Source organism: Hylobates moloch, unplaced genomic scaffold (assembly GCF_009828535.3).
Source record: "Hylobates moloch isolate HMO894 unplaced genomic scaffold, HMol_V3 SCAFFOLD_9, whole genome shotgun sequence".
Lineage (NCBI taxonomy): Eukaryota > Metazoa > Chordata > Mammalia > Primates > Hylobatidae > Hylobates > Hylobates moloch.
In genome coordinates this window covers 75,747,543-75,763,916 of record NW_026652284.1, presented here as the reverse complement: position 1 = coordinate 75,763,916, position 16,374 = coordinate 75,747,543, and the positions used below count along the sequence as shown (strand labels likewise).

Sequence of the window (16,374 nt, the reverse complement as noted above, 5' to 3'; positions counted from 1 at the left end):
GCAGAAAAAGTTCAACTGTCTGGTAGAATTAAGGAAAAAAAAGACAACAATTGTCTAATTTGATTCTGAAAGTTTTTGTTTTATTTTTAAGCATCTAGAGTTCAGTTTGAAATAAGTTGATTCATCTAGTACCAGCTAAAAGGTACTGCTTTGCTTCAAAGGCTTTGTTGGGAAATATCATTTAGTGGTGTGAAAGGTCAGAAGTGGGGTAGACGTGCGTTTTATATAACTCACCACATAAGCAAACTTTACCTAGCCATTACTTCATTTATTTCCTTAGAGCTCACTCTGGATAATTCTCAGACTCATGTTTTATTTTCAGAAAATCGAGTCTTCTCTCTTCTTCAGTCACACAAATTGCATCAGTTCTTAAAGAAAGCCATACCTCAGGACCTCACAAAGAGGTATCTATTACCAGGAGCTCAAAGCAAATGTTCTTTTAATTAGCTACATTTATCTTTAATCCCTGTTTTGACAGAAACTCTAACATAAACATACATTACCAATACATAAAACCCAGCTCAAAGTATGGTTAATTTTTATATTTGACAGAGCCAGTTGGAAAAAATAACTTTGCCCTTTCTCCATCTTTGTGTGATGTCACTACAACCTAGTCTCAGAACCAAAGACAGAAACAGTGGCATCTGCAGCTACAGCACAATCATGACTCTTAAACTGCTCCTTAAAAGTGGCAATAAAAACCCTAATAAGACCTCTGGGCCTTATGTTGAAGCAGCTGCAAAATCAAGTTAAATAATTTTTGCAAAGACTACAGTAATTATAAAACTGATTAAAGTTTACCTACACTTCATTCCTAGAGGGTTTTCACCAAGGACTTAGAAACCAGATGGTTCAAGACTATGTATGATGGATATATTCCATGAAGCATGTCCGTTGTCATGGAAACAACAGAAATAACATTATCTTTACTGTCTATTCCTTCGCAAAACCACGCATTCAAAAGTTGCCGCCAATTTAAGTAAAATTGAAACAAATATCAGGTACCAGGTCAAAAACCAGCACCTCTACCCACATTTAATCCTAAGGCCCGACTGCTGGATTCACTTAAATGTCTTTAGTGAATACAACTACTTTCTACAGGAGTGTTCAAAGATAGTCTTCATAATTTTCAGAATTTTAATACTTTTTGAAGAGAATTGGAAAAACTAAAGATTCTGAGGGATGGGAGCTGGGGCTCAGAGATTATCCCTCTCCAAGACGGGAGAATTGTTAGAGATCATCTGCCCCTGATGGCCCTGTGGCAAAGCAGCTCTGCTTCTCCCTAAAGCTAGCTCTTCCGGCTACATCCAAAACTTATCCCTACTTTCCTGCTAAGGAATTATTTTATCAAACTTATGCTTTCCTTCTGCAGCATCTTCAATCATAGCAATAACAACAATCAAATATGTATTGAGCACCTAGTATGTGCCTGACATGCATCATGCCATTTCATTCTCACAACTGCTCTACAACATAGGTATCATCATTGTCCCTGTCTTTGGTTTGTTTGTTTTTATTTTGTTTTGTTTTGTTTGAGACAGAGTCTTGCTCTGCCACCCAGGCTGGAGTGTAGTGGCGTGATCTCAGCTCACTACAAGCTCCGCCTCCCCAGTTCACACCATTCTCCTGCCTCAGCCTCCCGAGTAGCTGGGACTACAGGTGCCTGCCACCACACCGGGCTAATTTGTTGCATTTTTGGTAGAGACGGGGTTTCACCGTGTTAGCCAGGATGGTCTCGATCTCTGACCTTGTGATCTGCCCGCCTTGGTCTCCCAAAGTGCTGGGATTACAGGCGTGAACCACCGCACCTGGCCCATTGTCCCTGTTTTAAAGATGAGGGAACTCAAATGATAATACACATATGAATCATCCAGGCATCTTTTCAAAATACACAGACCTGAGGCAAAGACCAGGATTCTGCATTCCTAACAGGCTCCACGTGCTACAGATGAATGTTAGTCCATAGACCACACTTTGAGTAGCAAGGACTTGGTTGGTTAAGAATCATTCCCCATCTGTACATGTATCCCAGAACTTAAAGTAAAAAAAGAAAAAAAGAAGCATGTCCCAAACACCCACCTCTGTATATTGAGGTCCAGCTCTTTTTTTTTTTTTTTTTTTGATGGAGTCTCGCTCTGTCGCCCAGGCTGGAGTGCAGTGGCGCAATCTCGGCTCACTGCAAGCTCCGCCTCCCGGGTTCACGCCATTCTCCTGCCTCAGCCTCCGAGTAGCTGGGACTACAGGCGCCCGCCACCACGCCCGGCTAATTTTTTGTATTTTTAGTAGAGACGGGGTTTCACTGTGGTCTTGATCTCCTGACCTCGTGATCCACCCGCCTCGGCCTCCCAAAGTGCTGGGATTACAAGCGTGAGCCACCGCGCCCGGCCTGAGGTCCAGCTCTTAATCACCATGCTCTCTTGTCTCCCAATTCCATTATTCATAGCAGCCTCTACTTAAAAGTAAACAACTGCAATAACTAAAAGTTCTTAAAAACCCTGACAACTACTAACCCAATCTTTCTCCTCAGCCAAGATTTTCAAACCAAGAGTTTGTACCTGATTCTGGTGTTCCTATACTAATCTACTTCACTACCGCTCTGAAATCTCACGTCTAAACCTATGACTTCCCCAAATGTGCCATCTCTTTCTATCATGAATTGCTCTTGAAAAATAACCATGGCCTTATTTATGCCCAAATTGCATGCATGCCTTTTTACAGTGCTGTGTATGTTGAGATGTGAATTGTATTCTTACACATGTAAATGTTAAATAGGTAACTCCGACAAGCTACTATTAGGAATAGCTCTAAGCAGGGAAATGAACCAAAAAGTAGTTTGGAAAATAGAAAATAAGAATCAAGAGAAAAGTTAGCTCAGAAGGACTTTATAATTAAAGGGACCTGAGATGAGATGTGACCCTCAGCATTTAGGGGGTAGAAGATGGAATGCTCCAGGTATGACTGAAGGTCTAAAAAGAGAAACTAGACTAATCAGAAAAGGCCTGAGCTAGAAAATGAAGTTTTCAGGGAATTAGACCAAGAGGATATAGTAGCAATACAACCTTTCTCTCAAACTGGACTAAGCAGGCCTCTGTGACTCCACTATGTACCTGGAATTTGCTCACCTGTATTTAGAGTTTGCACGTTCAGAATTTTCAGTCAGTGATAAAATGTTCTGGGCTGAGTTGGGCACACAAACCACAAAAGGATCTTCCTATGGGGTTAATTTTAAGGAGTTCAAGAATTGTCTCTTAAAATGATTCTTGTCCCTCCAGATGTCTCTCCCATTCTAAAAATTTCCCATAGTCGAAGAGGGCTTGGGAGTCAGGTAAACGAGGTCAAATCCCAGCTCTACCACTCAAAAGCTGTGTGATCGTTGGCAGGGAACTTAATCTCTCCTAGCCTCAGTTTCACCAACCATAAGATGTCAGTAACATTATACATTGCAGGGATGCTGTGAGAATTAAATAGGCTAACATAAAAAACATGCCTAGTACCACCTAGAACCTCTGGGAGTAGACTCAGACTTCTAGTTTTCTCAATTTCTTCTTTGATGCACCTGCATCTTTTATCCCTTGCTTCTGGAATATTGGACTTCTGTGACTGTTTTGGTACACCTCTGATTGCTTGTTGATCGAATTTGGATCTGCGTCCCCAACAAATCTCATGTCTCAAATTGTAATCTCCAGTGTTGGAGGCAGGGCCGGTAGGCAGTAATTGGATCATGGGGGATTTCTCATGAATGGTTTAGCACCATCCTCTTGATGGTGTCCTCATGATAGTGAGTTCTTGTGAGATGAGGTCATTTAAAAGTGTGTGGCACCGCCTCCTCCACTCTCTATCTTGCTCCTGCTTTTGCCATGTGATGTGCCTTCTCTCCCTTTCCTTTCCCCCTTGAGTAAAAGCTCCCTGAGGCCTCCCCAGAAGCCAACCAGATGTTGGCACTGTGCTTCCTGTACAGCCTGCAGAACCATGAGCCAATTAAACCTCTTTTCTTATAAATTACCCTGTCTTGGATATTTATTTATAGCAAAGCAAGAACAACCCAATATGTTTGTTTTCAGTCTCTTTCACTGATTGTTTTTCCTTTCCACTTAAAACTTCTTGATCTCATTTCCTTATCTATAGATAGAGTGAATTGAATCAAATGATCTCGAAATTCTGATTTTCGTGCTAAAATTCATGTGTAAGTACTCTTCCTCCTTTGGGCCTCACCCAATTCACACACTTTTTTTTTTTTTTGAGACACACTTTCACTCTTGTTGCCCAGGCTGGAGTGCAATGGTACAATCTCAGCTCACTACAACCTCTGCCTCCCGGGTTCACGCAATTCTCCTGCCTCAGGCTCCCAATTAGCTGGGATTACAGGTGCCCACCACCACGCCCAGCTAATTTTTTGTATTTTTAGTAGAGACGGGGTTTCACCACGTTGGCCAGGCTGATCTTGAACTCCTGGTGATCACCCGCCTCAGCCTCCCAAAGTGCTGGGATTACAGGCGTGAGCCACTGTGACAGCCCCCAATTCACACACTCTTAAAATGTAAGCAAGCCAATATGCTAGTGACACCTGAAGCCACATGTGCAAACTCAACACTTCTTTCTTTTTGAGATAGGGAGTACAGCAGTACGATCATAGCTCACTGCAACCTCAAACTCCTGCTTCAAGCAATCCTCCTGTCTTAGCCCCCCAAGTAGCTAAGACATCAGGATGTGCCACCATACCTGGCTAATTTTTTAAAAAATACTTTTTAGAGACGGGGCTTTGCTATGTTTCCCAGGCTGGTCTTGAACTCCTGACCTCAAGTGATCCTCTTCCCTTGGCCTCCCAAAATACTGGGATTACGGGTAAGTGAGCCACTGCACCTGGTCAAGCCCAACACTTCAACTGATTCTAGCCCCAATTTCAAATTGCCTAAAGGAAATCTAAAAATAAACCAAAAAGTTGCCCCAAACAGCTCCTTTTCCTGTCTCCATTTGGTGCCACTATTTTTTGAATAGTCTCTAGGATTCAAACCTTGCAGCTGCCTTGACTCTTTTTAAATCCATTCCCTATTAAAAACTCAGTTACCAAGCCCTGTGAATCCTTCCTTCACAGAATCTCAGAGGACTGGACTTCACCGCCAGGCTACTCTTACTCTCTCCTCATGCCTAGCTCCTCATCTACTTCCTGATCACCTACTGAGGTTCCACTGCCTCAATCTTCCTATAGTTTGCACCAGAGTATTTTTTTCCCTTTCACAAGAAGTCTAATAGGACAGTAATTTTCTGCAATAATCAAACTTGTTGGTTGAGGGCTTAGTGTAACTTAGCAATAGCAACCACAAAGAGACCACCATTTTTTGAGTGTGTACTATGTACTGGGCAGTGTGCTATCCTCTTTATCATCATTATTTCTAATGCAGCCTTTCCAGATGAGGTTCTGGAGATACGCCAATAAAACATAGAAAATAGAGGCCCTGCTATCTAACACATTTGGAAACCACTGTATAAAAAACTCTTGTAGTCAATAGTATTTGTCTGCGTGGCTGGGGTAAGCTACCAGCATTAGAACAAACTTCTTGTGTTCTCATGAGTCTTAGTGACAGCAGAGGCCATTTCCCCAGTAGAGAAACTGAAAACACACACTCATTTTTCCAGTCTTCCTATTTGGAGCTTAGACACATAGCCTAGACTGTGCCAATCAGATTTAAGAATCCTGTATTCATCTTCCCTGGCTGCTATAACAAATTACCACAAACACAGTGTCTTAAAACAATTCCAGTTTATTTTCTTACCACTGTATAGGTCAGAAGTGCAAAATGGGTCTAAGATACTCTCACATCTCCTCTATTAAAATACCTGTATCATTATAATTAAAATTACAAATGAAGTAATATATTTCTAAATATTTTAGAATGTCATGACTGTATTTTAAGTGTCTAGTCCTCTGAGATTTTGTGAAGGAAGAATTCACAGGACTTGGCAACTGACTTTGTCATAGGCAATAGCTTATTACAATTATTTATTCTTTTAATGTACTTACAAGTCACTGGATTTTCTAATATGGTAGCACTACCGAGAGAACGATAAATGAAAGAGAGATAGACCATTTTGTGATTATCACACACTTTCCATAAAGAAAGACAGATGCAAAAAAAGTAATATTTTAGTCAAATCCCTATGTGAGTGGCTCCATTCCTCACTTTCCATCCCCAACCCCCAATTCAAGCAGCAGTAAGGTCTTTCAAGATGCACTTTCCTTAGGGAAGAGACTCGGGGAAGAGAATAAAACATTACATTTTGGCTGTTTAGTTCTGAAATCAATTTTTTATAAATCTAGAGCAGAGACAACAATCTTAAAAGCCACATCTTTTCAGTTGCAAGAGTCAGACACTTAAAGGAGAAAGGTTTTCTTTTTTTAATTCAAGAGGTTGGATTCAGTATAAAGCACCAAATTCTGGAGGACCCACATGATTTAAACCATGGAGTGGATGAATGTAAGGTAATGTAATACCATCACCCACCCAGAGGAAGAAGAGGGCTCCATCCCCTGTCAAAGAGAGGAAAGAGAGCAGCAGCACCAGGATCCCAAGCCAGCCCCCAGGAGCAGCAGGATAACAGAAAGCTCAGAGAAGATCCCCAAGCAGAACAGAAGATTCCCAAGCAGCCCCTTGAAAGGCTGGGGCATAAACTGAAAGGCTACAAGCCATATAGAATTCTTCTAGAATCCTAATTTGGCTAATTAATTACCACCCCCTCCCTACTAAGGGACAAAATGTTAGAGTAAAGGTCAGTAAATTTTATGGAACTGACAAGATTAAGTGTTCTACTACCAAGCCAACATGGTACCTAAAACAGTAAAGAAGCAATGACTGAAGAATATTTCTAAGAAGACAGATCTCAAAGAAAACTCCTAGAATCCTGAGCATACCAAAGTGCTGTACGGAAAGCCTTTGGCCTCCATCCTCTACACTCTTTCCCCCTCCACCCTGCCACTAAGTATGCACGCAAGTGGCTGAGGGACTGATAGTCCAGAAGAGGCCTCATGGCTTGTATGAGGGCATCACAGAGTCAGGAGAGAACAGAATAAGAGAAGCCAACCCCTGGGAGCCATGGAGAAATGGTTGACATCAGCACTAGGTGATGCAGACTTAGGTAGCACAGCCCAAGGCTTGAAGGGACGAATTCCATCTCAGAAGAGGCAAACCAGCACAGAAGGTAATCAGAAACACATGCCAACCTCCCCACACAACACCCTGTGACATATGTGATATGCACCCCAATCCAACCCAGGAGAAAGAGAAAAATCCAGACAGAGTGGAGAATACTCATTTGACTAATTACCACTCTTTCCCTACTAAGGAACCAAGTGCTAGACTAGAAGTTAGAGAATTTTCTGGAGCTGGCAAGTTTTCTACTACTGATCCAAGGCAGGTTTTTAAATCTAGGCTGAGTTTACTTATTGATAAATAAAACCATGACATTTTGCAAGGAGATTTTGAGTTTGTGACTGAGTTCATACTTGGTTTGCAAGTCTTAAGGAAATGTGGACTTCCTATTGGTATGGTGCAAGTTGGTAGGGCATTTTTTATTATTCAAATTACTCTGATATGCTTCATTTATAATGTTATGAGTCATAAACTTGAATGAAGGGTTTTTTTTTTCCATGGTGGGGAGAGAAACTGCAGAGCAGGTGGGTTTGGGCCTTACCAGTTGCTAGGAAGCATGAGAAGGCCTCGTTGGTGACCCACTTTGCTTGTGAAGGCCGGGCAGTGAGCTGACAGGAGGCTTACGGGCCACCTGAAACAGCTTTGTGAGCCACTCATGGCTCATGAGTGAACAGGTGGGGAACCACTGGAGGGGGGGGGGAAGCTATAAAAATGCATGACTATGAAGAGAGTTGGAACTGCAAAAAGAAGAAATCAGCTATAGTTTCCTAGAAAAAAATGTAAGCATCAAGAAATAGATTCTGTGGATTCATAAGGGGCTCTTCAAAGATATAAAAGCAAAAAGAACTCATTCTTTTGCATTAAATAAAAAAAGGAAGGGAAACCAACTGAGAAAATAATGGAATGGGGCTTTTAGCAAATGGCTGAAGATCATTCTATATAAATGAATGCTATTCAGATTAAGAGAAATTAAAACCTCCAGAAAACAAACAAGGATAAAAAGGAGAAAGACACAAAATGGGTAGGAAAATAAACAAAACAAAAGTTCTTGTAAGAGAAAGTGCTTCATGTTGCTAATTTTCCCAAGAGAACACAATCATTAATGCAGCAGAAAGAGACTAAGAAGTGACATAAGTCAAATGTACTAAATTGTCATTTAAATTGCTTTACCATTTTAAAGAAATATATAATCAACTTAAATATAAATACTCTATAGGCCCAAATAGTATGAATTTTATTTAATATTAAATAGTACCTTTCATAAATTAAACCTAACCCATCAACGGTCTTAGTAGTCTATTATCCTCTCCATTGTAGAGACATTCGACCTACAACAGTTAAATACCTTCTTTAAGGCCTGAGTGAGGCAGTTACGGACAGACACTTTTCCCTTGGTTTCTCATTTTTAAAAAGGCATTGTATATGTATATAATGTGATGTATGTGATATTGACACAGTGAAGATCCACAGAGTAACAAAACAGAATAGAGAGCTTTAAAATACACTCACCCAAATATTGACTGTTGATCAATGATAAATGCCACGTTATGGATCAAGAAAGGACAGATTTTTAAAGATGATGGTAGAAAAATTGGACATCTAAATTAATTAACATGTGAAATCAGCTGCGTACTTCACACCAAAAATAACTACAAATTAAACGTTCGAATGTAAACTGAAAAACTATAAAGCTTTTAGAAAATGATAAATGAGAATATAATCTATCATCATGATCATGGGATATATGGCAGAGACAGTGCTTTGGGTTCACCAAACCAATATCCTTTTTATCATGAGCACTCTGAGCATATTTCTGAACCTCACTTGTATTTCCCCGGGACCATATAATTGGCATTCGGCCATTGGAATTTAGGCGGAAGTGACCGATACACAGCACCGATACACAGGCCTGACTCCTGTAAAACTTTCCACATCATCCTCCTCCTCTTATGTTATGTCTCTCCTCAGATGCTGGCCAAATCTGGAGGATCTGGTGAAGGATTCCAAGGTTCCAGGAGGTAATAGAACTACTGACTGGAAGAGCCTGGGTTTCTGAATGACTGCATGGAACAGAGCCCTCCTCACTCCCAAAGCTCTATAATATACAAATCTCACACAAATCAATAGAAAAAAAGCAGGTGCCCAAGGGGAAAATGGACAAACAGCTAACCAAAAGAAGGCATCTAAATGGCACATAAACATATAGAAAGACATGAAACCTACTTAGTTATCAGTAATACACACATTAAAAGGATAAAAATACATAAAAGTCTAATAATATCAAACATTGGCAAAAATGCTGAGCAATGGGAACTCACTGCTGGTAGAAGTGTTCGTTGATACAACGACTTTGTAAAAGAGTTTGCCATTATCTAGTAAAAATAAAGGTATAAATGCCCAATGATCCAACAAAATTAAGCCTATATATCCAAGAGGGACTCATGCACATGTACACCAAGATACATACCTGAAAACATACATCTAGAAGCAACCCAAATTGTATTCCATTAATAGTAAACGGATAAACAAATTTTAGAAATAGTCTGCAAATGCATTCAATAACTGGTAAGTCTTTAATATTGAATAAAAACAAGCCACAAAAAATATATACAGCATTTTTCTGTGCATGTAAATTTCAAGAATAGGCAAAACTAAACTATATCATTTAAGTATACATAAATAAATAGTAAAGAAAGCAAGGAAATCTTTAAGTCAGGATAATGGTTACTTCAAGAAGTGACTAGCAGTTCCACAGATGTTTGTTCTATAATGAGTTTTTAAATGGTATCTGTAAATTTCATGCACTTTTTAGTATATGTGATATTTGCAATAAATATGAGGGGAGAAAAAAATAGAGTTAAGTGATAATCTGTAAGGCAACCAAGCTAAAATTATGAAAACTTAGGGGAAGGAAAAGTGAAAAAGAAATCACCACAATGTAAAGAGAAGAAACTCAATACCAGAGAAAAAGAAGAATCATTATTGAAAAAGAGAAAAAAATTATAGTGTCATTAATGCCATTCAGAAACAGAGATGATTTTTTAAAAAAAATCAACAGTAAATACATTTTGGGTTGGTCACAAATGACAACAATTTCTCTTTGGTTCAACTTCAAAATTCTAACTTTTACAAATCTCTTTTAGAGGCAAAATACACACAACGTAAATTAAGTCAAAGGACAAACAACTCCTGTGAAGGGGAAATATTTAAGCTGAGATCTGAGGGATAAGTAGAAATTTACCCAGCGGAGAGTGTTCCAGGCTCAGGGAACAGCAAATGAGAAGGTGCAGAGGTGCAAAAGACCCTGACCCTTGCCAAAAACTGAAAGGACACCAGCTTGGCAGAAATGCAATGCCGACCTTCATCTGGAGAGGGCTTCCTGAAGAGGAACGGTGGAAAAAACCAATTCTGTTGATTGTGAAGATTTTCTCCCATTCTGTGGGTTGTCTGTTTACTCTGCTGACTGTTCCTTTTGCTGTACAGAAGCTCTTTAGTTTAATTAAGTCCTACGTATTTACCTTTGTTTTTGATGATTTTCAAAAGAAGATATACAAATGGACAAAAAACATATGAAAAAATGCTTAACATCACTAATGATCAGGGAAATGCAAATCGAAACCACAATGCCATACCACCTTCCTCCCTCAAGAAAGGCCGTAATTGAAAACTCAAAAATAATAAATGTTGGCGTGGATGTGGTGAAAAGGGAACACTTCCACATTGTTGGTGGGAATGTAAACTAGTACAATCACTATGGAAAACAGTGTAAAGATTCCTTAGAGAACTAAAAGTAGAGCTACCATTTGATCCAGCGATCCTACTACTGGGTATCTACCCAGAGGAAAAGAAGTCATTATATGAAAAAGATACTTGCACACGCGTGTTTATAGCAGCATAATTCACAATTGCAAAAATATGGAACCAGCCCAAATGCCCATCAATCAACAAGTGGATAAACTGTGAGATATATATACACACACACACACACGTATATATGTATATATGAGATATATGTGTATTATATATACATATATAATATACATATAATATACATATATAATATACATCTATATCAAACATACATATATATCACAGTTTCTGTATCCATATATACACATATATGGATATACATATTATCCATATATACACATATATGGATATACATATTATCCATATATACACATATATGGATATACATATTATCCATATATACATATATGTGTATATATATACATGTATATATATGATATATGTGTATAATACATATACACACATATATATGATGGAATACTTCTCCGCCATAAATAGGAATGAATTAATGGCATTCACAGCAACGCGGATGGGATTAGAGACTATTATTCTAACTGAGGTAACTTCATATGTTCTCACTCATAAGTGGGAGCTAAGCTATGAGAATGTAAAGGCATAAGAATGATACAATGGACTTTGGGCACTGGAAGGGAAAAGGGCAGGAAGGGGGTGAGGGATAAAAAGCTACAAATTGGGTGCATTGTATATTGCTTGGGTGATGGGTGCACCAAAATCTCATAAATCCCCACTAAAGAACTGACTCATGTAACCAAACACCACCTGCTCCCCAAAAACCTATCGAAATAAAAAATGTAAAAATTTTTTAATACAAATAAATAAATACATAAAAGATTATTATTAAAGATTTTTTAAAAAAAGAAATTCTAGAAACTTGTGCAACGAACAACCCCATCAAAAAGTGGGCGAAGGACATGAACAGACACTTCTCAAAAGAAGACATTTATGCAGCCAAAAAACACATGAAAAAATGCTCATCATCACTGGCCATCAGAGAAATGCAAGTCAAAACCACAATAAGATACCATCTCACACCAGTTAGAATGGCCATCATTAAAAAGTCAGGAAACAACAGGTGCTGGAGAGAATGTGGAGAAATAGGAACACTTTGACACTGTTGGTGGGACTGTAAACTGGTTCAACCATTGTGGAAGTCAGTGTGGCAATTCCTCAGGGATCTAGAACTAGAAATACCATTTGACCCAGCCATCCCATTACTGGGTATACCCAAAGGACTATAAATCATGCTGCTATAAAGACACATGCACACATATGTTCATTGCGGCACTATTCACAATAGCAAAGAGTTGGAACCAACCCAAATGTCCAACAACAATAGACTGGATTAAGAAAATGTGGCACATATACACCATGGAATACTATGCAGCCATAAAAAATGATGAGTTCATGTCCTTTGTAGGGACATGGATGAAGCTGGAAACCATCATTCTCAGCAAACTCTCACAAGGACAAAAACCAAACACCGCATGTTCTCACTCATAGGTGGGAATTGAACAATGAGAACACATGGACACAGGAAGGGGAACATCACACTCCGGGGCCTGTTGTGGGGTGGGGGGAGGGGTGAGGGATAGCATTAGGAGATATATCTAATGCTAAATGACGAGTTAATGGGTGCAGCACACCAATATGGCACATGGATACATATGTAACAAACCTGCACATTGTGCACATGTACCCTAAAACTTAAAGTATAATAACAATAAAATTTTAAAAAAAAAGGTTACTGGTTGGGTCTCCGTGTTATCACCTCTGATAACTGCCACTTCCTCCCCACAGAGAGTTTTAAGGTGAACAGGAAATTTGCATTCATAGAGAAAAAAGTACAATGCTGGACACTAAATTTATTCTACCAAGATGTTTAATCTCTGATTTCTGTGTTGCTGTAAACTTCATACATAGTCAAGTAGCACTGAAAATAAGGAAGAAATTGAAACGAGACAAAGGACATAATAAATTCTTTCCCTTGACTCTGAGTTTAATGCTGAACAACTATAAAAGCTATTGGTAGGATTTGGGTGTTCCCGAACATGCAAGTCCTATGACTACTGGGAGAGTTAGCGGGTTCCGTCAGAACTGAAGTTACCCTTTTCCAACTGCAATGTCTGTAGTATTTCCAATAAGGCGTTCAGGATTCAAGGCAATCCTTTTCCAAACGGGAGCAGACAGATTTTCGAGGTGTGATCTACTTACAAAACAAAAAAACCCCAAAAAACAAAAACAAAAAAGCCTGACTCTTTATATTTACCTAAATTAATAAATTGTATTCTTGTTGACAATAGCTTTGAAGTAAATACGCACCCTGTGCTTTAAAAGTATACTCTGTCTCCCTGCTTTATTTTCATATACAATACATATATTATTTCAGATATACATTCAAAAGGACAGCTATGTACTGGTACTTTTAAAGAAATTATATATTTTCTGGTGCCAGAGCACACAGATGGTCCATTTACCACTTCAGGGAACTTGCCACTATTTTTTAAGCAGTAAAAGTTTCATTTTCTCACTTTTTTTTTTCACTTCCTATTCTCTTTCATGATATTCACTAATACTTTGAAATTATCCAGACATTTTGGAAGCCATTAAAAGTATAGAAAATTTCTGTTCTCTATAGAATGTAGACCTTATATTTGTTTTTAAACCAAACAGGTGTGTTGAAAAAGGAGGCACAGGGATTTACACTTCTACAGTAACACGGCCTTCAGTTCAAAGGCAGGCACACCAATGTCTAATCACTTCAACCAATCACCTTCACAGAGGAAGTCAAGGCCTGTTGGTTAACTGATTCATTAGTTAATGTAACAAGTTCAGCTTGCCTCCTTTCTTTGAGCCCCAAAATTTCTATGGAAATTAGAAAAATATAAATAATCCAGAGACTCTTAGATAGCAAGGACACAATTATCCCATAAAAAATGTAGAATGTCATATTTTGTAAAAATTCTGTGTGAAGTAGTCGAAGATGCTTTTTCAGAACCCCAGATACTCTCTCAAGTTCATTGTATAAAATGCTTAACAATGCTTCATCAAGAACTTATATAAAATATAAAATCTGGGGAAATACCATTCTGGTCATAGGCTCTGGCAAAGATTTCATGATGAAGCAATTGCAACAATAACAAAAAAATTGACAAATGGGACCTAATCAAGCTAAAGCACTTCTGCACAGCAAAAGAAATTATCAACACAGTAAACAGACAACCTCCAGAATGGGAGAAAATATTTGCAAACTATGTATCAAGAGGTATAATATCCAGAATCTATAAAGAATTTCAACAAACCAACAAACAGAAAACAAGCAACCCCGTTAAAAAAATGGTCAAAGATCATGAACAGACACTTCTCAAAAGAAGACATACACATAGCCAATGAGCATGTGGAAAAATGCTCCACATTACTAATCATGAAAGAAATGCAAATCAAGACCACAATGAGATATTGTCTCACACCAATCAGAATGGCTATTGTTAAAAAGTCAAAAAGCAACAAGTGCTGGCAAGGTTGAGGAGAAAAGGGAACATGTATTCACTGCTGGTGGGAATGTAAATTCGTTCAATCATTGTTGAAGGGAGTTCGGAGATTTTTCAAACAACTGAAAACAGAACTACCATTCAACCCAACAATCCCATTACTGCATATATATCTAAAGAAATAGAAATCATTCCAACATAAAGATATGTGCACGCATATGTTCACTGTGGCACTATTCACAATAGCAAAGGCATGGAATCAACCTAAATGTCCATTAATAGTGGACTGATAAAGAAAATGTGGCATATATACACCATGGAATACCACACAGCCGTTAAAAAGAATGAGATCATGTTCTTTGGAATACCATGGATGGAACTGAAGGCCATTATCCTAAGTGAATTAACACATGAACAGAAAACCAAATACTGCATGTTCTCACTTATGAGAGTTAAACATTGAATACACATGGATACGAAGAGAACAATAGACACCAGGGCCTACTTGGGAGAGGAAGATGGGAGGAGGATGAGAATTGAAAAACTACCTATTGGGTACTATGCTTATTACCTGGGTGATGAAATAATCTGTACATCAAATCCCCAAAACACACAATCTACCCATGTAACAAATCTGCACATGCACCCCCAACCCAAAATAAAAGTTAGAAAGAATAAAAATAAAATATATGTGTGTGATTGATCCATGTCTACTTATGAATGTATCTACACCCAGATTTCTAGAAATACATACACAACACAACAGTTCCAAAAGATTACAGGAAAACAGGAAGATATTTATGCTTCAGAAACAAGATTTAATAAACATCTATTTGGCAACTATTGTTTTTCAGTCATGGTCTGGCTAGTGAGGACACTACACTGAATAAGTCAGACATAATACCCGCCTTCATAGAGCAAGAAGCAGATAATAAAAAGTATGAAGAGAGTAACAAGGATGAGAAGGGCTAAAAATGCACCAGGGACAAGATAGTAAGGACAGAACAACTCTTCTTGTTTTCCATAACATTGTGTTTCATAAAATGACAGCAAGGATTATAATCATAAATTAGAAATTCATTATAAAAATAGTTGAGCTCTCATAAGTGGTTGGTGCTTTAAAAAGTGGTAAAATGGAAACTAAGATTTACCTTACTGCATAATCCTTGAATCCCTCATGGTCATTGTTGCTGAAAAGGAAAACAAGAAAAGAACAGTAATGAGATAAAGGAATGGATGGCTAATTGCTTGAATTGATTGATTGGTTGATCTTGTCAAGGTGGAGTGAACTACACAGATGACATGAAAAACCTTTTGAGTATCTAGTTACCAACTAAAAATAATTACCTCATCCTAGGTCAGCATTTGATTGGGTTCCAACTGGATGGCAATTTAATTATTCTAAGTCTCATCATACAACATCCTGCCAACAAATACTTAGAGATCATCTCTAGATGCTATTCATACTCATACCAAGTCTTTAGTCCAAACATATTTCCCTTTTGTTCCTCTGTGGTCCTTTTACATATGTTGCTTCTTTACTAACATTTTGCTTTATCTAGGGATATCAACTTGAGAATAAATATATGTATATATTTTATTTTGTCTCCATATTTTTAGGAAACAGGTGGATTTTTGTTACATTGATAAGTTCTTTAGCGTTGATTTCTGAGATTTTGGTGCACCCATCACTGAAGCAGTGTACGCTATACCCAATGTCTAGTCTTTTATCCCTCACTCCACTCCCATTCTTCCCCCTGAATCCCCAGAGTCCATTATCTCATTCTTATGCCTTTGCACCCTCATAGCTTAGCTCCCACTTATAAGTAAGAAATACCACCAACATGGCACATGTATACATATGTAACAAACCAGCACGTTGTGCACATGTACCCTAAAACTTAAAGTAT

At 38.4% G+C, this 16,374-nt stretch overlaps 1 protein-coding gene across 2 annotated transcripts in view; it reads right to left on the bottom strand.

Annotated features, from left to right (window-relative positions):
• The window catches only part of LOC116813437 (uncharacterized), a 575,563-nt gene that overhangs the window by 215,496 nt on the left and 343,693 nt on the right, over positions 1-16,374 (bottom strand). Inside the window, exon 3 of one of the 2 annotated variants that reach the window (XM_032760087.2) lies at positions 15,621-15,654. In XM_032760087.2, the coding sequence (XP_032615978.1) occupies positions 15,621-15,654 (34 nt within the window). Of the gene's footprint in view, positions 1-15,615; positions 15,655-16,374 lie in introns of both variants that reach the window. The other variant, XM_032760088.2, reaches the window with a different exon arrangement.